The sequence below is a fragment of the Chinchilla lanigera genome, unplaced genomic scaffold (assembly GCF_000276665.1).
Source record: "Chinchilla lanigera isolate Chin_1 unplaced genomic scaffold, ChiLan1.0 scaffold00038, whole genome shotgun sequence".
Classification (NCBI taxonomy): domain Eukaryota; kingdom Metazoa; phylum Chordata; class Mammalia; order Rodentia; family Chinchillidae; genus Chinchilla; species Chinchilla lanigera.
In genome coordinates this window covers 251,042-278,417 of record NW_004955439.1, presented here as the reverse complement: position 1 = coordinate 278,417, position 27,376 = coordinate 251,042, and the positions used below count along the sequence as shown (strand labels likewise).

At 35.4% G+C, this 27,376-nt stretch overlaps 1 protein-coding gene across 1 annotated transcript in view; it reads right to left on the bottom strand.

Annotated features, from left to right (window-relative positions):
* Nucleotides 1-27,376, bottom strand: part of Map3k5 (mitogen-activated protein kinase kinase kinase 5) — a gene marked incomplete in the record, with an annotated part of 214,421 nt that overhangs the window by 98,502 nt on the left and 88,543 nt on the right. The window contains 3 exon segments of the mRNA XM_005390462.2: nucleotides 60-219; nucleotides 7,190-7,302; nucleotides 26,729-26,899. Coding sequence (XP_005390519.1) covers nucleotides 60-219; nucleotides 7,190-7,302; nucleotides 26,729-26,899 — 444 coding nt within the window.

The following is a 27,376-nucleotide window of genomic DNA, read 5'->3' as shown; positions in this document are numbered from 1 at the left end:
AGCACTATAAGGCAGCTTATTAAAAGTAATTATATAAACACTTAAGAATTCATTATTACCATGCTGGTGTCTTTAGTTTGAAAAGCTTTTCAGATGCTTGAATGACCCTCAGGTGGTCATTGGCCAGGACACTGGCCCCCAGAAAAAATCCAACTTCCCAGTAGCTCTGGAGTTTTTCCAAGTTTCCCTTTTTACCAAGAAGGCTACTTAGCTTCACTCCTAGAAGATGAACAGGAAGTAGAATGTTACACCACAGTCAGGCAGAGGTAACTTTTCATTAAAAAACTAAATTAAGCTTTCATTCTCCTTTAAGATTAAAACAGCTTTAAATTTCTGATTATTAGCGTGGTTTAAACTTGGCCTGGTGGCCTATGCCCGTAATCCCAGCTACTCAGGAAGCTGCGCAGGAAGATCTGAAGTTCAAAGCCAGCCACAGCAATTTAGCAAGATCCTGTTGCTAAATAAATAAATCAAGCAAGCAGGCAAGTAAGCAAACTAGCAATGTAGCTCAAGGATAGAGAAAAGCAAGCAAGAGGCCTTGAGTTCATTTCCTAGTAGCGTAAAAAAAAAAAAAAAAAAAAAATACAGTAGTCTAAGCTCACCGTAAAAAAAAAGTCTAATCACAAAGGTATACCGAAGGTGAAAATTATCCTTTAATTTGAAAATTCAGACATAACTACCATGGTTACTTTATGTACCTCAGTCTAGAGTTTTACATGTCTGTACTTGTGTAAATTAAAATGTGATAATACTAAACACACTGTTGCATAACCTCCTTTCTTTTCATATTATATCATGGATTCTTTAGTAATTTGAGTGGGAAATCTTTTGTCCTGTAAACTGAAATTCTCAGTCAGTTAGAAGACAAATGTATTCAGTATATATATAGTAAGACTAAAATAAATGGTACAATAAGTAATGATGATTTTATATATAAAAGCTACTACTTCCTTATAAAGATCTACAGATAACACGACCTTATTACTATCACTTTCTAACAAGCCTTGAAATCACATAATGTGAATCCAATAACTTTATTCTTTAGAATTGCTTTGGCTCTCCTAGGTCCTTTACATTTGATCATAAAGTTTCATTTGTACTCTGTCTTGAATTATTTTTGCATTTTATAAGTATTTGTTTAAAAGGAGTATATCTCTATAGAAATATTTAATGCCACTAACACCCATCACATTAAAGTGTGACAAAATTACCTGAGATTTGAGAACAGGGTGAAAAGTAGGACATGTCATTTCAATAGCATATGGGGCACAAGGCCACTCAAGGACCATCTAGGGCAAGATTGCTAGTACATCTCACTTTTTACTGTTTATTAAAGGTCTCAAACTTAAGAGAAATTTGTCAGCTTGTAAATTTTTGTCCAGTAGGGATGCAAATAATTTGTCTAGTGGAATAGATAATCCCTAAGATTTATACGGGCTATTAGACATAAACCATTAAAAAAATCTAATTCAGAAATCTTTTCTTTTTCTTTTCGTCTTTTTGAGACAGCATCTCACTATGCAGTTCAGGTTGGTCTAACACTCACTTTGTAGCCCAGGCTGGCCTCAAACTCGCAATGATCCTCCTGCCTCAGCCTCCTCAGTGCTAGAAATATAGGCATATGCTACCACGTCCAGCTAAATTCAGAAATCTTAACATTTCTTCCTTAAATTGTTTATGGATACATGAGCTCAAATGCTCTTTGAATTGGCCATACATACTTACTGGCTTCCATATTAATTGGGCTAAATAAAACCCTTACACGTGTCTATTTTATGTTTTCTCAGAGTCACAATTTTACCTTTTTGAAAATTATGCTTATAACAAAACATAATAACTTTTTTTATTTTTTTCAAGTTATTTTTTACTATATAATCCAACTTAAGCCATTTCAGAGAAAAAGTCCATTCGGGAATTCTTCACATTTTGAAAAGAAAGAGAACTGCTTGGCTCCTGAAAACTCTGTGAGATGGAAAAGATTATATGTATCCATGCAACCATACTCATGATCTTCTATCTGGGCATATTTTTAAAGTGTAAGAAATAGGAAAAAATAGCAAAGTGGATGGAGAAAATGAAATGCTGAAAACACAATGCTCTACCAATGACCCCAGGTGAAAATGAGCACCTTTCTTCATGGCATAGTTGCTGAATAAGCCCAGCACTGATCTAGCAGAGAACTGTGTCAAACTTTCTAATAGTAAGTATGAAAACATTTTCATAATTAAAATAATATAATTTTAAAATAAAATAATAAAATTTCAATAAGCAATAATTTTAATAAAATAATTTTAATAATACTTTATTAAAATAATATAATTTTAATAAAATGATTTTAATAAATTTTAATAAAATAATATTTTAATAAAATAATTTTAATAAAAGAATATAAAAATTTTAATTTTATAAAATTTTGATTTTAATAAAATAATGTGATATTTTAATAAAAATTTTAATAAAATAATATAATTTAAAATAGAATTTCACATTTTGAAATTGCTGACATTGCTATTTGGCTTTATTTAGTGGCCTTGGCATAATTCTGTCACATGATCATGACATCCAGCCATTCAGCATTTGGACAAAATGCATTATTTTTTTATGCCAAATAGTATTTTAGCACATAGGTGTGTTGCCATTTATTTATCCAAATGTAAATGGATGCCCATTTATTACCATAAACATTCTTGTACACATAGGTTTGTGCATTTGTTCAGTTTGTTCCATATAAAATTCTAAGCATGGATTTGTTGGGGCTGAGGATTGGCCCTATGTATTGATATATTCTGCCAAATTGCCCTTAGGAAACGTTACAACAATTCACACTATTGCTAGGATCGTCTGACAATACTCTTGTACCCACACCGCATTTATCTTTATCAGTCTGATGGAGGAACAAAAAAAGCATTGCTTTTTTAATCACTGAGACTGAGTCTCTTTATATGGTTGTATTTCTTCTGTGCATGAGTTTTATTCCCTTTGCATCTGATGTATGAAACCTGTTTCTAATGAAGATATTAATCCTGTAGGAATGGAGATAAGAATTTGACTAATTTTTTATATTTAGTCTTAGTGTCTCTCAGCTCCCTCCTACAGTTAACAGTGGATATTAGATCTTAAGATTCCAGTTAGACATTTTTGACGACACTGTCCCAAGAGATGCTGTATACTTCATTGTATCAAGAAGCACATGCCTGGCCACCCCACTAATAATATTAATCACTTAAAATAGTGATATGTGCTTGAGTCACTCTCAGATGGATCCCCCGTTATATAGATACAATTATTCCTTTGTGACTAAAACACAAGCTTGGGCCAGCTTCCGTACTGTGTAAATACGGTAAGTTGCATGCTTAAAAAAAAATTCCTTTTTCACTTCGTGGTTTTAGTTCCAATTGATGATCCATGCCAGAACCTATTATCCTAACATTCAATCATTATTGGCACTATCACTGAAGGGAATCTGGCCGCCACCATCCTAGGCTGCCCCCAGCACAGCTGCACCCCTAACTCCCACTGTTACTCAGCCCTGCTACTGATAGCAACCAGTGCTCCCTGTGCTTTCTCAGGTCTTGCGGTGGCAGATAGCCACACCTCCTCTTCCCTGAACTCTCCCCTTCATGACCCTAGAAAAAGGCCTTATAGCCTGTAGGAGAGAACCGGTCTGGTCTAAGTGCCAGGACGTCCCTCTTAGGTTTGTTCTGAAATAAAGCTGTCCTGTTGCACTTTTTTGTTTTCTTCCCTTTTTTCCCTAACAGTCACACTTCCTACTTTATTAACTAACATTCTTTTGAACAATGCATTCTCTTGAAGAATACACTATGTAGCACAATTCAAGAAGAGTTGTACCTCACAAACCAGATAAACTATAGTACCTTCTAAAAAGGAAGAGTAAAGAAAAGTACTTTATTCTTTTCTCTGTAATTTCCAAGTGTTTGAGACCCTGCCTGCCTCTATGGGTGACAAGTTCTTTTCTGGTTAGTGATGGATTTTGCTTTTGTTTTGATTATTTTTTTATGATTGCCTTTACAGACACAGATTTTCACATTTAGAAATATGATTTTTATATTCCATAATTTTTAATACTCACTGAAAATGAGATTCTAATAGTGGTTTGTCTTAATTCCAAATACAGTGCTCTCTTACTATATCAACATTCCTGTTGGGGACTCAAACCCATAATTCTATTCTCTCGCATAAAATGTCTCATAGTTGAAAAATTCCACAGAAAATGAGAGAATCAGCTTTTATTTAGCTCAAGTTTGAATATTAATTTTATGGCTTGTGAAGCTTAAAATAGAAGATGCAAAATGTGGTTCTGTGTTTTTAAGCCCTAGTATTAAATAGTCTAAACAGAAATTATTCTTCAAAAACAGAGAGAGTAAAACACAGATCCAGAAAATAATTAGTCATAACCTTAAACAAACATACAGCTAGAATTAAGAGCCTGCTGCGGTTTGGATGTGGTCTGAGTGTGTCTCCCAAAGGCTCATGTGTTGGAAGCTTGGTCCCCCACTACAGGGGTGTTGGGAGGTGTGGGAACCTTTAAGAGCTGGATCCTAGAGGAGGGAGTGAGGCCCTCGGAGATACTGACCTTGGGAGGGATCAAGGTAGTTCTCATGGGACTTGGTTAGAGCCCGCGAGAGTAAAATGTTACATGAGAGCGATTCTGAGCCCTGAATCAATCCCTGGCTTCCAGTCTCACCATGGCATCTCTCCCCGTCCCAGCTGCTCCCACCATGATATCTGCCACAATATGATACAGCCAAATCAATGGGGTCACTCAATCTTGCACTTTCGGTCTTCAAAACTAAAGAAATAAAGTTCTTTTCTTTTACAGTGCATAGTCTCACCTATTTCATTACAGCTACCAAAAACAGACTAGTATAGTCTTTGAGCAATAGATATGACAGTTAAGGACAATTTCTAACATTATAGACTTTAAACTTAGTATGTTTAGAAAGCTTCAAATTTAGGGTTCATTTTATTACATTTTAATTTTTAATCCTTTCCCTTCAAAACTACAGCAAAATTTGAAAAAAGCAGCTAAAGGGATTTCACAAAGAAAGGTCTGATTATTACAACTGCTCAGTAACTCAGACTATTTTGCATATTACAAGATGCCAACAGGAAGAATGGGAAAAGGTACAAATTAATGAAAAATATGATTAGAGTTCTTAAAGAAAGAATGCAACTACATATCTTTAAAATATGCCAAATATGTTACTAGTTTTGTTTTTATTATATAAGTGTAATTATTATATTAGCCTATTAATTTATTTAGCCAACATTTCTTTCCTTAAAAATCTACTTAATCCTATCTTACCATATAAAATTAATTTTATACTAACCTACTATGATTAGCATAATTTATGACTGAATTTTTGCAGGGAGTATATTTTAGAGTATATACCACAGTACTTTAAAAAACCAGAACTTAGCTCTTATGGTAGCTATAAATTCACTGTCAAGTCGTATCTTAAATCTGTGTGTTACACAATTTTCAAAATTTTAAATTCAACATCATATGTTTTCAAATGTTTGTTCAACATATGAGCTTTTCTCTGAAAAATTAAAATGTTTATTTTGCATGTTATATTATAGTTCCTCAAATCTCAGATTGCTATGTTAATTATATTCAACTTAAAATAAGGCTTAAAATAAATATATTTTCAAACCATTGCTATTGATTTACCTACTTATTCAAATGTCTTCAAAAAACTTCACTTTTGAGCTCAAGAACAAAACAATAAAAATTATGCTTAGACCACTGATATAAAAGTAGTTTTGTCTACAGTAGAGAATCACTACAATTTCTAAAATTGCAACTTGCAAGATATTTTGTCTGATTTCATTTATCAGTCAAAAAAATTATTTCAACAACCTGCATAACTAAATTACTGAGACCTTGTTTCAATGTAAAAAATAAAGAGGACTGGGGATGTATCTTAGTGGTATAATGCCCCTGGGTTCAATCCCCAGTACTACAAAAACATATATTTTTCTCAAATAGAGTTTTATGCTTTAATTCCCAGCAATAAGTATTTTTCCATTTTTTTAAACTGGGACTTAAGAAAAGTATTTAATACTATATTGAGACTTTATTTACCATCAAAAATTCCCCTATGCATAATTTATTTTTTCTTTACTTTTTGTTCCACTGTATTTTCTGTTGTACATGCTGGCAGTATATAATGATTACATTCATCGTGGGGAATGGTGCATGTACATACTACATCTTAATACTTTTTACACCCCAAACCTTCCCAAATAATGTTTAAAAAGCCCAGAATTCATTTTTCAGAAAGAAAAATTAAAGAAAATATTTCCCAGTTAAAAATGCTGAAGGGAAAATTTATTCTATAATGCATAGCTTTATTAAGATCCATGTTTTCTGCTTTCTGAAAAGTAAAGCCAAAGACTTCATTGTCTGTGGTAGTAACTCCTCAAGGAGTTGGAAAAGTTCTGTGAAAGGGGATGGTTAGACATTCAAAAGAACAAAATGTGATTACCACAGATGGTATTTCAGGATCTTAAAGTTTTAAAAAAATTGTTATCAAAGACAAAACCGAGGTAATCACTTAAAAATATGAACATAAAGATGCCCTAATTTCTTTAAGCTTCAAAAAAAGGTCACAGGTATGACCAAGTCTACAGAGAAAAGAGACAAAAGCACATTCTGTCAATGGTTACAATTCAGAGATGCTCTTGGAAGTTACTAGCCACTACCTGACCTGTTATTCTGGGGGTTTTGGAAGCTTCACCTCTAACACCATAGGGTGTGTTTGAGAAGCAGAAAAAGAAAATAGAGGATTTAAGAAAAAAGTTCCAAGAAGCACAATCTTAAATTAGAAACACTCCTGGTAGTCCATAAAACACTGACCTTATTTGAGGTTGAGGGCTGACTGCAGAGCCCGTATCATCAGTACTAGTTTGAGGTGGAATGCTAACTATTAACCTGTGGGCTTTTCGAAACAGGTAACATAAACTAAGAGCTAAACTGTCCCTAATATCAGAATTCTGCACAAAAGTACGCAATACCAAGCAAAGAGATATATATAATCAACTGTTCTTTTCCAGAAAGATCAGGTAGAAAGCAGAAGGATGTGTTTATTAATGGTTCTTTTTCTTTGTGCCAAGTTTGGGACTAGTTTCTTGATTTCCGTGTAAAATTTCAAGCTGTAATTACCAACTTTCCGAAGCTCAAAGGAAGATTCAAACTGGTGTCCAGCGGCCAGGAGGAGGACCGCATAATTAATTCCTGACTGTAGTGTTGGCTCAGATTCAAATGCCTTTTTGTACCTATAAAAAAAAATGTACAAGTTTACTTTCTCAGTAACGAAACCCTGGGTGTGCAATACCTTCTGTTTGCATAACTACAGTGCCTAAGCCAAAAACATTCCATTGGCCTTCACCCCAGAATCTAGTGTGCTATTAGGATTTAATGCTCAAGTAACTGCATATTCTTGTTCCCTGCTCCTTGCATTCCCCTACTTAATTTACCCTCAACCTAATAACCCCAGCCCTTTAAAAAAATCCTCTCAACTGACTACCAGAAATGTGTGAATACATGTGTCTATGCAGTAAAAGTATTCTTTTACTTTATTTTATTTGTTTGGAAATGGAACTCAGGACCTTGTGCCTACCAAGCAGGTGTTGTGCTACTGAGCTATATCCCAGGTCCTAAAAATTTTAAAAGAAAAACCCTGCACATACTTTTAAAGTGGTTTTTAGAAACTCTTAAACATATACAAAGCACTGAGGAGGATCACCCGGTAACATACCAAAAGCACTGGTTCCATAAGAATGATGAAGAAACAATGAAAAGTCAATTACAGGAAGAAACTGAGAAAATCAGAAGTTGTGCCTCTCCATACTAATTTTGGCTCAAACAGGACAAGAAATCTTTTCTGAATATGCGATGAAACTGAATATCAACCTTTGAAAATGTTTCAACATCTGAAGGACTCCAATATTTGAATATTCACTGTATTTTTGAAGTAACACTTCCTAGGATCTGTTTAAGGATTTCCCACATGCATTATTAAACAGGTGATGATATTAAATATTATTTTATTTAAGCTCATGAAACTGAAATCTTTATTTAAAAATCAGAATGAAGAAATTATCAAGATTAAATATCAAATAAATGAACGTTTGACAATGCCAAGAAAAAGGTTATATAGGGAAAAATTTGTTACAATTCCATCGAGGTTACTCCTGTTTAAATCATAACTGTGTGAATGAAATATAGGAATAATAATAATGGAAACACTAGTATCTATTATATTCTTGGCTTTCAAATATATTTGAAATTTCTTATAGTTTAAAATAAGTAAAACATCAAACAAAGTGCATTTTTTTCTGAATACTGAGGATCCTGTAACTTTTTTAGGAACCCTACTTTTAAGTAGAGCAAATGTCTCTGAATGGAAACATAAATTAATCTTAACTAGTTGGCCCTGATAGTTATGTACACATGGAATAATTTTTAAAACTTTCCAACTGCATCAATAGAGTAGATTAAAAGTATTTTTATCTCATTAGCAGTAGAGATATTTCCCTTTTAAAATCAAAAATGCACCCGGACTGCAAACACGCAAAGTCGTGGGAAGGAAAGACATGACTTACATGTGCTAGACTCATTAAGTCTTAAGGTCTTTGCCTCTATTCAGAGACGAACCGTGCCATTAAAAATGGGAGTAGGAGAAGAAAAAAGTAATACACTTTTCTAATTTATGTTAAGACATGAAATATTTTCAACAAATTTTTATTTCTCTGATATCAAGGAACAGAATATCTCTCTTAAAGATATGAAAAGGGAGATGCAGAAAGCAAGCTGTGCTCAAATCAGTCCACAAGTATTGACTGAGTACTGCCTGTGTGCCTACCACCAAGCAAATTGAATTGAGCTGCTGTCTGTTTTTCTGTTTCATAAACTATGTATACAAAGCTGGATGAAAAATACAGTGTGTGTTTAAACTGTTTCTCTCCCTCGACAGGGTAGGGATCCTAAACCACATGTCGGGCCAGTTTGGTGATGGCATCATGGTCTCCTCATCCTACAAGGGCAGCCATATGGTTTAAACTGTCTTGTTGGTCACCAATTGCCATACTGCTTGAGTGTTAACTTGACTTTCAACATGCATATCAAAAGGATACTAGTGGAGGCCATCTTTCTTCTTTCTCTAAATTAAAAATTTCTATCAAGTTTACCATGTAGAAACTTTAAAGTATTCCAGAAGAGACCTCATATGACTCTGACTTCCCAAAATTATATACAATTCTTTACAGAAAACCAAATATTATGCAGTAGTTAACAAGATCATTTAAAGCAAAAGTATCCACTCAGGGTGGGATACTGGTTGATCTTGTCTGAAGTTATATTCCTTAGCACCTAGTACAGTTGCTGGTGAAGCATCTGTGAAATGAAAAAATGTGACCTTTAATTCCTAAGGGGGAAGGGCATGGCTGATGTTTATTTGCTTACAAGATAATTTAATCCTTGTTTTGGTTGTGGGCTTTAATGGTCTTGGCCAATTCAATTACACTGTACCAAATGTAAGACTTAACATCTTTGTGAAATCCAGAGCCTTCGATTTTTAACTGTCCTGTACCATGAACCTAATTTCTAGAAAGAAACTGTAGCAGTAATATAATACTTCTTAAGTCATGATTTATTTTGAAAATTTCTTGATGACTTTGGTGATCACGATGGTATAAAGATGTGCTACACCATCATGGTTGGGCAAATCATACAAATACTTGATACTGAAGCAATTCAGTGCTCTATTTAGGAAAACTAAACCAACAATTGAGATCCTGATAAAATAAGATGGTGTGTCTGGAGAGCCACAGGTGATCCTTTCACTTGGGAATGTAAAAAGTTCCTTTCTCCAAGGTTATATCTTTTTGGTGATCTCAGTGTTGAAGTGGAAGGCCAACTGACTGGAATGAACTTCTGAGTTTTATTTAAGAGTGCAACATAGTAAAGAAAATGAGCCTTGCAGTAAAGGATCAGTAATGGAATCCTAGCTTCCCAAATTAACTATATGATTTCAGGCAAGTTAGTGAATGTCCATTGACCTCAGTTTTTCATCTGTAAAATGGAATATTAGGTTCTGCTAAGGTCAGTATGAGTATCAGATGGTATCTGTATTTCAAGTGTCTAGCACAATGCTTGACACCTAAGAGTACTATTTTCCCTTCCTTAGAAATAAAAATCAATGAAGCATTAAAGTCTATGGTATTTTAGCAAAAATAGCAAAATATATCAACCCTTAGGCATCAGTAAATATAATCCTGTTTGAACTGGAGATTACTGTTATATAGCAGAAACTTGCCTAAATATCACAGATCTTGTATTAATCATAAAAAATAAATAACAACAGACCAGACAGAACAAAAGATAGTTTGGGTGAACTAAAAACACATCAAATAGGAAATATTTAAACTGAAGCAGAAGAAGAAATAAGAGTAAAAAAGCCTACAACAGACCATAACAGACACAGGGTATAGTGAAATGGTCCAAAATATGTATGTTTGTATCCCCAGAATAGAATGTACAATACAAGAAGTATTTGAAGATACAGATAAAATATTCAAAAATGTCAACCTGCAGATTTAAGAAGTTCAGTAAAACTCAAGCAGAATAGAAGAAAATAATCTCTAAATGCTGAAACAACAACAAAAAAAAAACAACAGAGAAAAAACATTTAAAACTAAAAAAAAAAATTTAAGCTATGATCTTACTATGTTGCCTGGTTTGGTCTTAAATTTATGGCTATAAGTGATTCTTCTGCTTCAGCCTCCTGAGTGCGCAAACATGCCTGACTTATGAGAAATTCTTAAAATTGGCCACAGGAAAAAGGGTGTTACCTTCAAAGATGCAATAAAGCCGACAGTTGACTTTGCAATACAAAATATCGAAGATAGAAGACAATACAATGATATTTTTAGACTAAAAGAAAAAAGATATAAAAATAGGTATTTTCAGGTAAGCAAAAGCTGATAAAATTAGTTGCCAGCAGATCAATGTTACAAGAAAAGTATTTCAGATGAAGAGAAAATGATTCCACTTGGATGCACTGAATCACAGAAAGAACATCAAAATGAGTAAATATATGACTAGATGTAAAATACAGGAAGTACAAGATTTGAAATCTATTATTTCAACCATTTAAATGATAAAGTACAAATTGAAAGTAGTTTGTAAAATTCAAGGATGCAGACTGTAACTCTAGGGAGCTACTAAAAGAGTACTGTGATAGAAAAAGTATTACTGAAGAGCTAATAGAAGAGAAAATATAATGCTAAATTAATAAAAAATAAGGTAGGAAAGGAGGACAAAAGGAATAAAGAACCTATGAGACAAACAGAAAAATAAAACTACAAAATGGCAGACATAATCCCTATTATTATTACATTAAATATAAATGACTTAAACCTGCTAAGTAGACAAGATTTTCAAATTAAACAACAGCAAAATAAAAAAATAAACAAGTGACACAATTATCTCCATTTAAAAAGATACATTTTATAAGAATACAGGTATTGTGGCTAGGTGTGGTGGCACACACCTATAATCCCAGCACTTGGGAGGGTGAGGCAGGAGGATAGCTGTGAGTTCAAGGCCAGTTTGGGCTACACAGTGAGTTCAAGGCCAACCTGAGCTACACAGGGAGACCCAGTCTCCAAAGAAAAAAAAAGAATATAGTAGTGAAGTGATGCATAAAGATATAGTGATTATATTAATATCAGACAAAACCCTGCCTCAGAGACTAAAGGAAAGAGGGGAGGTAGGGAGAAGGGAGCTAACTAGAATAAAGATATGCCATGTACAAAAATCCAGTAAACTCAATGAATGTAAACATTATGTGCCATAAACATGAGCTATGATTAGTAATATCAACAAGAACAAAAATGGGGAAAGGGGAATTAGAGGAGGAGGAGAGGGAAGGGGGAGGAAAGGGGACAGGGATTAAAAAGAGACACAAGTTATATTATATACATCTTCTCACTCCCCAAGATGAATGTAAACTGCGTGTACTACAAGCATGTACAAACAAAAGCTACTCTTGCCATGATCAAAGAAGCATACAAAAGAATCAGAATGTACAGATGATTTGAGTGACATGATTAAACAAATTAACCTGACATATCTGGAATGCTACACCCAACAAATATGGACTGTCTTCCGGGTCATAAAGCACTTCTCAACAAGTTTCATAGAAATGACACTCACAACAGAATTAAACCAGAGAAAAACAAAAGAAGAAATACAGTACTTAGAAACTGGGCGACTCACTTTAAAAAAATCACACAGAAGATTAGATGGTATCTGAACTGAATGCTGAAAATTCAGTACATCAAAATTTCTGAGATGCAGAACAACTTACATCTTTAACTGTATATGTGGAAAAGGCAAGGTTGAAAAATCAATGTTACAAGCTTAATCTACAAAAAGAATGCACTGTCCCTAAAGTAGAAGAAGAAATCAATAAAATATAAAGTGCATATGCAATAAAAAATCAGTAGTGACAAAGTTTGCAAAATTTAATAACATTGACACACTCCTAAGCAGACAGTTCATTAGAGAGTGAGAGTAAAAGAGAGAGAAGGAAAGAATAAAAATTATTGCTCTATGATAAGAAACAAAAAGGGGGAAATATGAGTACAGATCCTAGTAACATTTAAAAAAAAGGAAAGTCTACTCAGAACTTCATGCCAATAAATACAACAACCTATGTAAAATGAAAAACTTTCCTGAATATCACATACTAGCACTACACAAATAAAAAATGGAAACTCTGAACAGTTCCAGATTTGTTTCAGAGCTTAGCATCCTTTGAAATTATTCTTTTCATCTATTCCCCCCCCCAATAGAATGTAAGCACCTTGCTGAGCTCACCAATCAATGAAAATATCCAGTTCCTAAAACATTAGGATGCCTAACACACTGCAGGCAATTATAATTACCTGGACGACGAAGAAAGAATGTATATTGCTTCTACCAAGACCCAAACTGAAATGTGTGATGAATTTAGCAGTTCATAAAAGACACAAATCATCTCTTTGCTTTCTTTGGTAGTCTACATCTGTGGTCACAAACTACATCCTTGGGGGCTGGGGATTTAGCTCAGTGGCACAGCGCTTGCCTGGCAAGCTCAAGGTCGTGAGTTCAATTCCCGGTACCGGAGAAAAACCAAAAAAACCCAAAAAAAACAAAAAAAAAACTACATCCTTGGATGACATTAAATTTGATTTGCATATCGCCTTTGCTGTGTCACATCTGAATGTCACTGAAGTTGGAATTCATTAGTAAAAGTATCGAGGATGTTATTTACATAGAATTTATTTTGTCTTCATAAAGTTTTACATGAGAAATTGCTTTAATTTATTGTTAGGGAGAGTTTAGTTTCCACTGATGAAGTGGTCCGTGATTCTTTTCATTCTATTACTAAAAACCTTATTAACTGGAAAGCTCGGTCACAGAAAAGCATGTGGATCCTTAGTAGGGCCATTTTTGTATTCTCTGATTCTCTGGTGCTAATCTTCTATGTATACTTTATTGTTATTATTTTTAAAGCTTCAAACTTGATAAAAATACATGCAGAAGTTCAAAAAGTAAAACTATTCCATTTTTGCTAAAGCTGATGTCTCAGTCATGTTAAGATAAGTGCGCCACGGTATCAGACAACTTGAAAATCCCAACTTCTGTTCATGCCACACTTCTCTTCATGAATTCTGCAAATGGTTCAGTTCTGCTCCATGTTGTCTTCCTCTGGAACCCAGACTAAAGGAACAGCCTCTGAGGGAATGGCCAAGGAAAAAGGACCAATAACAACAGAACCACAAAATGACTCATAAAGCTTATGTTTACACCACACATCCATTAAGACATATAACCAAGGCTGCGTGTTTCTAAGACTATGATAATATAGCACAGGAGGTATTCTCTATCAAAGAAAACTGGTTTACACCAAATACTAAGAGAAACATAGTAGTGGTCTCCAATTACTGAGTACCTAGTAGCACAAGCATTGTATGAGACATTTCAGGTATAATATTTCTAACTCTGATAACTCTTAACATTCAGGGAATTTCTTACAAAGAAAGAAACTGAAGCACAGCAATATTAAGTCATGTACGGTACAAGTAGTGAAACAGGAACTTGGGCTAGTTCTGCTGGATTCCAAGGCCTGGGCCCTCTTCTCTGTGTTATTCTACCTAGACTTGGTTTGTGTTTAAAAACAAATTTTCAGTTTATTTTTCATTCTTTCTAATTCTGTTTTTGTTTGTTGAGTTGAGTTACACAGGAAAAATTAAAAGGATGAATATGAGCAGATAAAACTGCTTTTATATTTAGGATAAAGTTTGTATTCTACATGCAGCAGAAACAAATGATGATATATTCTAGGTAAGAATGGTGCTTTTCAGAAATATATTTAATCTTTTTAGATTAAAGGCTAGTATTTAAAAAAGACTGTTATGATAATATTGATGTAATGTATCTATAAAAATGCACTACAAAAGAAGTTGGATGCTATTGAAAATTTCACAGTTTAGAAATTGACAAAAGAGTAAATGAACATGAACAATATAAAAGTCCATACATAAGGAAATGTATAACAGTGATTAATAGTGCAAAACTATGAAGATAAAGAAATAATGTAACAGTAAATTAGAAAAGACTTTGTTAAACAAATCTTAGGGAAGGAACTGGACATTCCCATTTTAAGAGAATTTTACCAATATATGAATAATATTACTTCCATTCCTGTTGACTGTTTCTATTGTATCACTAACTATTTGTTGAAAGAGTAAAACACTTACATTCTTCAATTTAGTACTATATTTGGAATGTAATATTTCTTGTATTCTGTTATTATATTTAAAGTGAATTACATCTCATTCAAGCTTTCAAAGTAATAGATTCTTACTATTAGTTCTAGTAATACAACTACCTTATTATTAATTGAGTTTGTCGCCTGATTGCAAATTAGTTTTAAAAGCAATGTCTTTGATAGTAAAGTAAGAGATGAAGTCTTCAAAGTAAAGACTGCCCCCTTTTTGCATCTTCACTGAAATGTTCAACAAAAATCCAGCATAAAAAAAATTCTTGAATTGACTATTTCTAGCTAAAGAGCATCTGCTTGCCAACAAAGAATAAATGGAGCTCGATTTCTTCCTATTTGGCTGTGATTTTTTCCTTGTTTGTGAGATAACAGCTGTGGTTCTTTCGGTGAGATAGAGGTAATTAAATTAGCATTACATGGTGCTTTGGGTCTCTAGGGATATAATTCTGAAATCATCACTCATAAAATAACTCAGAGGCAAAGCAGGACAGCATGTGCAGAAAACCGGTGCAGAGTCACCCCGCTGATTTGATATAGAGATGGGCAGACTAACCCTTTCCAATTTAAATGATTTATTTGTATGTATTCATTATTATAATAGAAAATTCAGGAACAAAGTAACAGCACTCCAAATTCTGACTTTCTTCTTTTTTTTTTTTTGGTTTTTCTACGGTACCGGTAACCAAGCTCACAACCTTGCCCTTGCCAGGCAGGCGCTTTGCCGCTGAGCTAAATCCCCAGCCCCTCTGACTTTCTTCTTCTAGCCCTTTTACTATGCACAGGCATTTTCTTCTACACGAGAAAATCATGCTGTTCTTATAATGTTATAATACTATATAATATAATACATGTCACTATGAGACATTTTACAATTCCACAATTTTCTACTGGGTATGGACCCACAAGATTTGAAAGCAGGATCTCAGATCATTTGTACACCAATGTTCATAGTTGTGTTGTTTACAACATCCAAAAGACGCAAAGAATCTGCAGGTCCACTGATAGATGAATGGATAAACAAAATATGGTTTATACATACAATGAAATAGTAGTCTGCCTTAAGAAGGAAGGAAATGCTAACATATACTATAATATACATGAACCTTGACAATATTATGCCAGGTGAAACTGGACAACTGCAAAGCAAACAGCACTTATATATATCTGTAGTAGTCAGATTCACAGACAGAAAGTAGAACAGTGAGTGCCAGGCACTGGGGGATTCTTCCAGTGAAGAATGAATGGCAGTTGTTACTTAATCGTTTCAGTTTTGCTAGATGAAGAACTCTGTGGATGGATGATGACGGTAGCTGCACAACATGAATGTAATTATTGCTGGTGAACTGTACATTTAAAAATAGTTAAGACGGTAGCTGGGTGTACTGTGAGCCCCATAAAATCCCAGCACTCCGAGAGGCTGAGGTAGGAAGATCACAAGTTGAAGCTCAGTTGGGGAAATTTAGCAACTTAGCAAGACCCTGTGTCTAAATAAAAATTAAGAAAAGGTGGTAGTGGGTATTGAGGGCTGTAGCTCAGTGCAAAGGCTCTGTATTCAATCCCCAGGAAAAAAAATAGGATAGCAAAGTTTACACACAGTAGAGTTTTACCATGACCATCAAAATAAAACAAAAACCTCCTCCGTCTTGAATAAATGATATTCCATCTTGTGATGTTATTCTTAGTTTAACAATTTCCCTTTTGTGAAACACTTAGGATTCTAATTTTTGCATCACCATAAAAATTCAGCTTAGTGAACGCTACTGTAAACATATCTTGGTTTCCATATCTGCTTTCTTTAGGATAGTTTCCAAATTGTATAACTAGATAAAAAATATGAATTATTTCAAAGCTCTTGATGGATAATTCCAAATTGCTTTGGAGAAAGGTGTTGACAAGATCACTGTAGGAGAATGATCTTTACATCACAGCCATCTCTAAATATTCCCATCGCTTCATTTTTGCCAACTGATAACAACAAAATTTCAGAATGTTTTACCTGTACTTATTGATTAGTTCTGAGGGTGAGTACTTTTATGTTTGTGAAGAGTCCACACTTATCCTTCCAATAACAGTCCGATTCTTTCAAATTACAATGTAAACCCATGTTCTAAGAAGACCGGAAAGATGGGAGGAGGTACAATTTGGAGAGCTCCAAAGGGGAGGCAGGAGTAAGGTTGAGGACTTAGTTGTAATCTCTGAAGATATCAATAGCAGTAAAGATCTTTAGGAGGAATGGAGATAGTGACAACAAAATATGGTGGGGCATCTACCATTTAATAAGAGAACACTAGTCAAAGGAATCATGATGGTTAGTATATTCGATAAAATGGGTTCACTAAAGTAGAATCTCTACAGGCAAAGAATCCTGAATTTTTAAAAAACTTTCTGGCCATTCTGATGTCAAACCCAATTTGGAAACAACTATACTGGTTGTTCATTGAGTCAAGATTTTCTTCTTCTGTGTCTTCCTTCCTTTTCAACATAATGCGTGGCAAACATCTGCTTGCTGCTTCACTCCCCTGATAATGGAACTGCATAAAGCAAGTCTTAGTTGCTCTCTTTAGATGCGCAATTTTCATGAATCACAACTAGGAACCCATGGCCATGACACATTAATCACTATCATTCTTGGACTTGAACCTGGTCCTGCCATAACAGATCTTTATCCAATCTATCACTTGCTGCATGTGGTATTAATCAAGATCCATGTATGAGACCAATGTGCCAAGGCGCATGTTTACAAAGCAACTGTAGGCATACTGTGTGTTTTACCCCAGTACCGAGGTTGTTCCGAAACTGCTAGTCCCTTGGAAATCATCTACATCTGCACACATCTGGACACCAGCAAATTGGGCATCCTGATGCATTACTAAGAACTTTACAGGCATGTGTTCTAAGATCAAAAGTAATCCAAAATCTGGAAATCAGATAGACATGATAAAAGACTAAACAAAAATGATGTCAGTGGAATTATGGTGAGCTAAAACTCTGGGACAGAGGAGGAAGGAAAGAGAATAGTGGAAATGGAGATAACACTGAGAAAGTTATCTTGAAGCCAAAGCAAAGAAACAAGTGCTAATCTGGCAAATGGAAAATAGACGTTAGTCTTTATTAGTCTCTCAATTGCTTTGTTCATAACTCTTCTAAAGTAAAGACAACTCCATTAATGATGCAAAAACTAAATCTTTCTTGGGCACATACCACTGTTTGAATAGCAATATCACTGACGTAAAGGAAAATTAGTTGTAAGGCAAGCTTCTCGTTGTTTCTCAAGTTACTATGGAAAAATGATCACATTAATCCCCAAAACAGACTTACTGCTTTTAATTTCCAGCTATGAATCTTTTTTGACATTTTAACAGGAGATACATGTCTATGCTAATATAGCAGAGGTGCCTAATTTCCTTTCAAAGTTCTGAAAATGATTTCATGTCTCCTGTTAAGAATGGGATCACCACCTTTCCCATAACCAAATGTAACTTCAAGCAAGCAAGCAGGTGACCCACCATGGCCTGACACATGACATTCAAACAAGGCCTGTGTGAAAGTTATGCAGTCTCTACATATTTTCCCTCATTTCTACAATGCTTAGCTAGATCCAGGAAGAAAAAAAGAGAACTTTTAGGAATATTTTAGGAAAAAGGAAATTTCATGCAACTTCCATCCCAATCACAGAGAAAGATAACAAATACATACAGAAATACAAATAGTCTTATGTATTATACACCATGAATGTAACACCAAATGCCTATTAGATCTTAGGATTTTAACATATGCTTCTTCATCTAATCCTCCCTACCGAGCACTCATCAGATCAGTCCTATCCTCCTTGCTAGTGATTATGTAGTACTGGACTGATCACAAAATATTAGAAGCACAAAGATGAAAGTCTGAAGGTTTTTTGTTTTTGTTTTTTTTTGTTTTTTTTTTTTGTTCTTTTTTGAGACAGGGTCTCACTATGCAGGTCAAGCTGGGCTTGAGCTCACTTTGTAGCCCAGGCTGGTCTCAAACTCGCAATGATCCTCAGCCTCCCAAGTGCTGGGATTACAGGTGTATGCCCCTGACAAGAGCAAGATCCTGAGTTCGAGTACTGATACCAAAAAAAAAGGGGGGGGGAGGGCTGGGGACACAGCTCAGAAGCACGAGTACCTGCCTGAGGTATGTTTTTAAGAGCAGATTTTCTCAGTCCTAAAATAAAGATACCTGGAAGACTGCGTCCTTTTCCCTTGACATTGGTGCAGCTAATCTAGACTGATCCTGGAATGGTGGCAGCCATCTGGCAGCCCTAAAGAAGGCCACCTGAGGGCAGAGCTACCCAGGAGGGCAGAGTCTCTCTTGGAAATACTGAGGAAAAGGTCCTGTGCTGATACATGTTTTTAAGCTATTAACTCAAACTATGCTAGAGCCAATCCTAATGTTACATTTATGCTTTAGAAGATGCATTTTTTTTTTATGGCTTAAACTCATTGGAATAAGGTGTTCTGGTATTTGTGGGATGCCAGTAGTGTACTCATCCAGGTAGGAATTATTCCCAGTTTTTAAATAAGAAAACTTAATTTCCTAAAGGCAAAGTGATTTTCCTAAGATTACACGGTTTTCAAAACCTGAGTCAGTTTTTACCCTGTGACAATCTCTCTTCTGCCACTTGTTTAAAACTTTATATTGAACAGCTATGATAAAAAGGCACAATTTTTCAATAAACTAAAAGTAAACCACAGTTTACCTGAAGATAAAAAGGGCATTTTTCATACCTTACCTCGGAAATGTAAATATAAGAGTAAAATTGGCCCTTCATATCTATAGATTCTGCATCCAAAGATTCAACTCATTTTGGATTGAAAATATTTTTGAAAAAAATCATGCCTGCATTGAACAGATACAGGCTACTTTTTGTCATTATTACCTAAGCAGTATAGTACAGCAGATATTTACACAGCACTTATATTGTAAAATCTAGAGATGACTTAAAGTATTTGGAAGGATATGCACAGGTTATATGTATATGACACCATCCCATTTTATATAAAGGACTCGAGATTCTGTAGATTTTGGTATCCACAGGGGTCTTGGAACATATTCCTCAAGAATATCAAAGGATAAATGTGATACCATTATTTCAACTAACCTCAAGAGCTTCCATGAACAAAAATAACTAAAGAAATGACCCCGGAAAACATCAAATATTAGAGACCTATTTTTGAATGCTTAAATCAGCAGGACATATTCATTCAAACTATTCAGTCTCTGTATCAGATAAGATTGAACCACCAAAGTCTATATATCATAAATTTAAATATATCATAATTCAGCATCTTAAAATCTAAACTGCACAACTTTTTTCTTATTTTTAGCTTCCACATTCTGAATCTCCAATTAAAGCTCTCAGAAAATAGAAGTGCACTGGAGGATTTCCCTGGTGGTAAAAGGTATGCCTACTAGATTTTAGGATTTTAACGTATGCTTCTTCATCTAATCCTACATACAGCATACTTGAATCAGACACTACGCTCAGAGGAACATAGAAAACTTCCCTTTTACTATGGGGCAGGAGCATTTAACTTATTAACAATACTAAAAAAAAAAAAAGAACTGCAAGAAAGAGTTTGATGAGCATTCTCACAACAGTGAAGGGCTCTTTTGATAGTGAGCTGAAGCTCTTATACTTAAAATTTCTACAGTCTCTAGATCACTGTTTATTCAAGCCACTAGCAAATGATTCAGTTGGTGGCGAGAAGACTGAAGGACTGGTCACCTGCCTGGACACCCCTGTCCTGATCCCAGCACCTGTGTTTGACAAGCAAAACCTGGGAAGATTATGACTCAAAATGAGAAGGTCAGTTGAAATATACCTTTGGTTCCCAGGACTCAGGGTAGGTGCAGTCCTGAGTACACCTGGGCAGATGCCTGACAACCACAGCACCTCGGCAGGGCCGTTTTCCTTCTCAGCCTAACAGGAAGTGGGGGGAGGGGCATCAATGAGTGTGTCTGTGCATTACCGTGGACGAGGGAGCAAAACAGTAAGAAATGTTGAGATAGCTTCATGAGTGTGAGGGCGCGAAGAAGCAACCATTTGAAAACTGGGGAGTCCTTGTGTTTTAGGGCGAATGGATAATGACAGTGATGGTAAGTTACAGACAGGTGTTTTCCAGTGAAAGTGACATCTTCACATTCCTAAATGATGCATGCCAGATCAATTCCTAAGGACGCTCTCATTAAAATCTTTAAACTTTAGAAGCTTTCCCTGTTCTGATTAGAAAATTAATGGGTAGTTTAAAATGAAATCATAAAAATCTGGGTATCTTCCAGTTGACCTGAAGACCTATACCACAAAGCTCTTTTGAGAGACAGCTAATGTCCTTAGGTTAAATGGGAGGCATGCAAAAAGGACAAGAAAAGTTAAAACCAAACCAGAATGAAATTCGAAAAAAAAAAAACCTCTACCACCTAACTGAACTCTGCTCAACCTTGAAAATGTCTTTCAGTAATATAAACTGGTTAGTCTTCCGATGAGAACATTTTTGTTTTATTCCTGTATACTGAATTTGTAGACATGAAAAACAGGCAGTTTTAGGATTATTGATGCATTTCATTACTTCTGTCAGCTCCAAGGATTTATACTGGGCACTCTGCTCCCCAAATAACAGATTCTAATTCTCCTCCCATTAAGAAGGTTGCTCAAGTGTGAATGTCACCTCCACACAAAGGCTCCACACATAGTTACATTCCTCTTTTGTAACAGCAGAAAAGAAGAAACTACAAAACTTTTTGAATTGCAGTAAAAGCTGATAAACTCAAAATTCCAAATCAAAGCTTCCTATGAAGAATCTAGGAAATTACTGTTCAAAAGTTTTCTTCTCTATAACATTATTCTACTTCAGTCTCCCCCTAAACTGTGAAAATGACTAAGACTTTATAAACTAAGATTTTAGTTTCACAATTTAAAAATCTTTTATACTTATTAATGAAAAAATCTTTAACCAAGTAAACTTACTTTAATATACACACATATACATATGTTACACATATATATTTTATATGTACAGTACTATATATTTTTTAAATGGAGAATATTTTAGGCATACTACCAAGTATAAAAGAACAATATAAGTAACACTTTGACATAGCTACAATTCAGCTTACCAAAAGGTTTTAAACATACAAGCAGTGATTGGAAAATATGGTGAATGTTTAGATTTCTTAAGAATTTATTACAGTAAAAGCCCAATATTACTAATCTCCCTCAAAATACTTCTCTCCCTTTGAGCACACTTATCCTGTTATTCTTCCCACTTTCTGAAGCCCTTCTGGAGGTCCTCTTTCATGAATGTCTCTACAGTGTGTGATCCACATTTTAGTGAATGCTGCTGCTGAGAGCCATCCATCAGAAAGGCAGACTCATAAAAACATCACAGTGTGTCCTCATCCACCTCATTCACTGCATCTAGAACCACGCGACCTGTCGCTCTTCCCCAAAGTCAAAATAATCATGAAAAGTAAGCATTTTGAATGCACTAAGGGCATGGAGGCAGCCACGGTACAAAAGAAGACGTCCAGAACCGCTTCAGAAAGTGGCAAGAATGTTGGGAGAAATACACTCAAAGTGAGGGAGAGTAGGGGCTGGGGATTTAGCTCAGCAGCAAAAGCGCCTGCCTGGCAAGTGCAAGGTTGTGAGTTCGGTTCCCTGTACCAGAGAAAAACCAAAAAAAAAAACTGACGTCTGAATTTTAGTGATCTCCTCCGTTTATCTATGAAATAAAAAAAAAAAAAAAAAAAAAAAGGTGAGGGAGAGTATGTTGAGGGGGGTTAAAGGCAATGTAATACATTTTACTGCGAAACATTTTTAAATTTTAATGCACCATATTTTTAAATCGCACCTCCTCCTTAAAACTGATTTCAATCACTCTAAGATCTCTTTCCACCCCTCCCTCCCATCTCCACTAGTGCTGTTACACTGAACTTGGAGTGTACGAAGCCCATCCACACATCTGTAGTTATTCTGTATCTGTATGACTGTTTTTTAACCTTGTATAAATGAAACTATACTCTACCTATCTGTCATGGTTTAGATCTAAAATATCTCCCAACAGTTTCACATTTGAGGGGGGGCCACTGTGGACATGACTTGGGTGTATTCTTGTCCCCACCTCCTCACTTCTCTCTCTGCTTCTTGCTCATCGTATGGTGAACAGGTTGTGTCCACCAGGCAGTCCTGCCACGCCATTTCTGCCTTAAAGCCAACTGACCAGGGACTGAACCCACTGAAACCATCAGCCAACATAACCCTCTCGTCTCTTAAATTGTGGGATTTGGGTATCTCGTCCCAGTGCTGGGAGAGTGACTAATATGGTATGCTTCTGCCATTTATTTATTTTGCTTAAAGATTTTTAAAGACTTTTTAGTGTTAAAATTTTCATGTAAAGAAACTTCTACAGTCTCTAGAGTGTACCAGTTGTTAACTTTTCTTGTTAATGCCAGAATTGTTAGGTGGGTTATAAAAATGTATACCCCAACCAGCAAGGTTGGACTGCCACTTCTCTCTTCTCTAATGTCTTTATCAAGAAATGATACTATCAATTTTATAAATTTTGGTTAATCTATGTAATGTAAAATGGTATGTTGTTGTTTTAGCTAAAGAGTACCTTTTTATGTTTCAAAAATATATGTTTAATAAAAATATCAGGCGGAGTATCGTATACCTCTGATAACAGCCATTCAGGAAGCTAAGGCAAAGGAGGATCCCAAGTCCAAAGTTAACCTGAGTAACTTAGTGAGACTTGTCTCAAAAACTTTTTTAAAGAAAGGGTTGGGACTGTAGTTCCGTGGTGAGCACTTGCCTAGCACGTACAAGGCCCTAGGTTCAATCCCCAATACTGCAAAAAAATTTTTTTTAGTGGACATTTATGATTCCTCTTTTGTCAATCACCCATTTATATCCTAGGCATACTTTATGTATTTCTTTTCATAAAGATACTTAGGAGTCATTATATATATATAATACAAATCTTAGATTGGTTAGATGCATTGCTTATATTTCACTTTTTCACTTGTCGATGCCAGCTTTTATACTTATTCATATATATTTATCTTTTCTAGTGGTCAATATTCCTTGCTATCCATCCACATATCCATTTGGTATCTCTTTCCTTCAGCCTAGAAATCTTCCAGTAACACTTTTTTGTACTGAAGGTCCACTGGCAACAATCATTTCCATGTTTATTTATCCATAATTGTCTTTGTTTCACCTGCATGTTTGAAAAATGTTATCACGGAGTACAGAACTCTTGGATAACTGTTTTTTTTTCTTTTACCACATTAACAGTGTCCTTCCATTTTCATTTGGCTCCCCTCTGAGCACCCTCTTCCCCTGATGGAATGTATCTTTTCTTTAGCTGCATTTATGCCATTTTCTTATGTTTCTATTTTCTAGTAATTTTATATCATGTGCCAAGAGATGATTTTCTTTGTATTTATCCTGCATGTGTTTTTTTTTGAGCTTTTTAAATGTGAGGGCTGACTTTTTGTTGTTGCTGCTGTTGGTGGTGGTGGTTGTGTGTGTGTGTGTTATCAGACTGAGATAATATTTGGTCACTAATTCTTCAAATATTTAGCCTTCTTCTCCTCCTGGAGCTCCAAATTAAGAGCATTTTCAACTGCTCAGTGCTATCTCTTAGGTCATTGAGGGCATCAGTTTCTTTTTCAGCCTTTTCCTTTTCTCTGCTCCAAGTTGATTTCTACTAACTTGTTTTCAAGCTTATTGGTCTTTTTTAGTATTATGCCCTACCTACCTTCCATCAGCCCCATCTGTTGACATTTTTTATTTGAGATAGTATATTTTTCAGTTCTAAAATTTCCATTGGGTCCATTTCAACTTTTACATATCTCTTATAATTCCTTATATTATCACCTAGTATAGTGATTCTTTCAAGCAGATTCTTTAAGCACTTTATTATTATTTTATGTTCTTTCCTGATAATTCCAAAATTGTTGTTGTCCATGGGTCAATATTCCTTGCTATATTCTATGACTGACATTTTTTCTTCACTATAGATTCTTCTCCATTTCTTCATATCTTCAGTTTTTATAGTATACTAGACATTTTAAATACACTGTAGAGAGTTTGGATTCTGTAATCCTACTCTTGAAGGTACTGAGTTTGGTTACAAAAACCAAATTAATTATTGTTGATTTTTTTTTTTTTTTTTTTCTTTTTGAGACAGCGTCTCGCTATGCGGTTCAGGCTGGGCTTGAGCTCACTTTGTAGTCCAGGCTGGTCTTGAACTCACAACAATCCTGCCTCAGCCTCCCAAGTGCTGGGATTACAGGCATGCGCCACCACGCCTGGCCTGATTCATTTTGATCATGTGAAAACTTAGTTTTAAATTTCTCTAGGGTAGCTCTGTTTTGGCTTTGCTCCTAATTTTAGGGTACTCCCCTTTATCCAGGGATGTAGTTTCTGTTCCTAACGTTTGGCCACTTTAGAGTTTCATTGGAAAGTTCAAGTCCCTCTGAGTTGGTAGGTTCACACACTCAACTGTTTCCTCTGCAGTGAGAGCTGCAAAAATCTCTTTGTAGAGATTTTTGCAAAATTACCTCTCTTTGAAAAATTACCTTTGTAGCCGTCCAGCTGTTACTACCCCAAGACACCTTTGAGTTTTACTGGGCACCTGTGCACTCCAGGGATTCACCACGGATTACACACAGATTTGGGGCTCTTTCCTTGTGGCATCTTCCTTTAGGGGTTACCTCACTCAACTTCCACGCATCGTAGTGGTCTCAGGGTGACTTCTCACTCCAATAAGACTGTGATCTCCTGCTTAGGTTCTATCTCGCCCAGCCACGCAGTCTAAGGAGTCCCCAAGGGAAAAGCCACTGAAATGTGAATTTTACTTTGTGCTGTCCTTCATCCAAGGATCAAAACCTCCTGTTACTGACACCTTTTAGTCACTCTAAACTTTTTCCTTTCTTTCTTTCTTTCTTTCTTCCTTTCTCTTTCTTTCTTTCTTTCTTTCTTTCTTTCTTTCTTTCTTTCTTTCTTTCTTTCTTTCTTTCTTTCTCTTTTCTTTCTTCCTTTCTCTCTCTCTCGCTCTCTCTCTCTCTCTCAAAAAGTATAGCTGTCACTGGCAAGATCACTACAATTGAACATACTCTGCCTATTCCAAAAGCCAGTACTTTCAGGGGCACAGGCACAATTTAACACAGTCTATTCTTCCCGGTCTTTTCTTTATGAGATTTTTAAGCATGGTTAAGAAATCTTTTTGTAGCCCAAAGTCATAAATATGGTTTGTGTTTTATATCATAGTTGAAAACTATTTTTCTAAATCATTTTTTCATATTTTGATTTTTAATTCCCTTAGAATTTTGCCTAGAGTGCTGGGATGCCAGGTGTGTGCCACCTGTTAGCTGGCGGAGCAAGTCTCTCTGCACCTGGTACTTTTCCAAAATGGCTTTGCCTATTCTAGACCAGTTATTCTTTCAGATAAATTTTGGAATCACATAAAAAGTTTTGCTGGGAAGAATTCATATCTGTAAAACATCAAGGCTTCTTTTTCACCCCCAAATTCAGTATATTTTCCCATTCTTTCAGTTCTTTAATGTCTTTCCATAAATTTTTCCACAAAATTATATTTTGTTATTTTATTATATAGCTTATACAGGTTATCTTTTTATCCAACTTATCCATTTTCTCTACCATGTTAAATAAATTTCATCAAATTAGGTGCTAAAGTTATATAATCTTAGATTTCTTTCATAATATTTATACCAGTGCATAATAATAACAACAACAACAACATTTTAACACTTATTTGCACACAAACTTGTATGGCAAGGGTTTATCAAGCAAGTAGTACGCTTATGCCCTTTGTACTTACCAAGAAGCTCCATGGTCTCTGCTTTCAGTGTCAGTGAAATTAGAGTCCAAAAACATGTCTTTGTAGATTCGACCCACCAGGCAATACACATCTGAAGCAACTTGCCCTTCACTTTGCACCATAGGAATCATAACATCAAGCGCTTTTGCTCTGTCTCCAGGGAGATTTCTCCTAAGGCAGAGAACACCGTTGTTTCAAAAGAGCTCATAAAAGCATTACCTTTCTCAAACCCTAATGTATTGATTCAGAGGAGTGAAGTTTGGCAGGACAAGAACAACAATTAGATTCTGAGAGTCCTCTGATGATCTCTACTCTAAGCACTTTTTTTCTCTTACTGCATGTCTACTGGGTCTTAACAAGGCTCTCGTCTGAGTTGCTCTGTTGACCACGCTGCTAGGTAGACTTGTATTTTCCCACCCACAGTCCTTCAATTTCCCTGCAGGGTACGTGCAGGTTCAAGTTGATGAGATGATCTTAGGAGTCAATCATTTCAGATAGGCACAAACCCCTGATCTTATGGTTCAATGGGTTTCACTCCAGAACACTCAGCAAACTGGTTCACAGATAATACCAACAACCAAACTTAACTCAAGGGCTGCCTAATTTCTACGTGTGATCCATTCATTATCTAAAGAAATGGTTTAATGT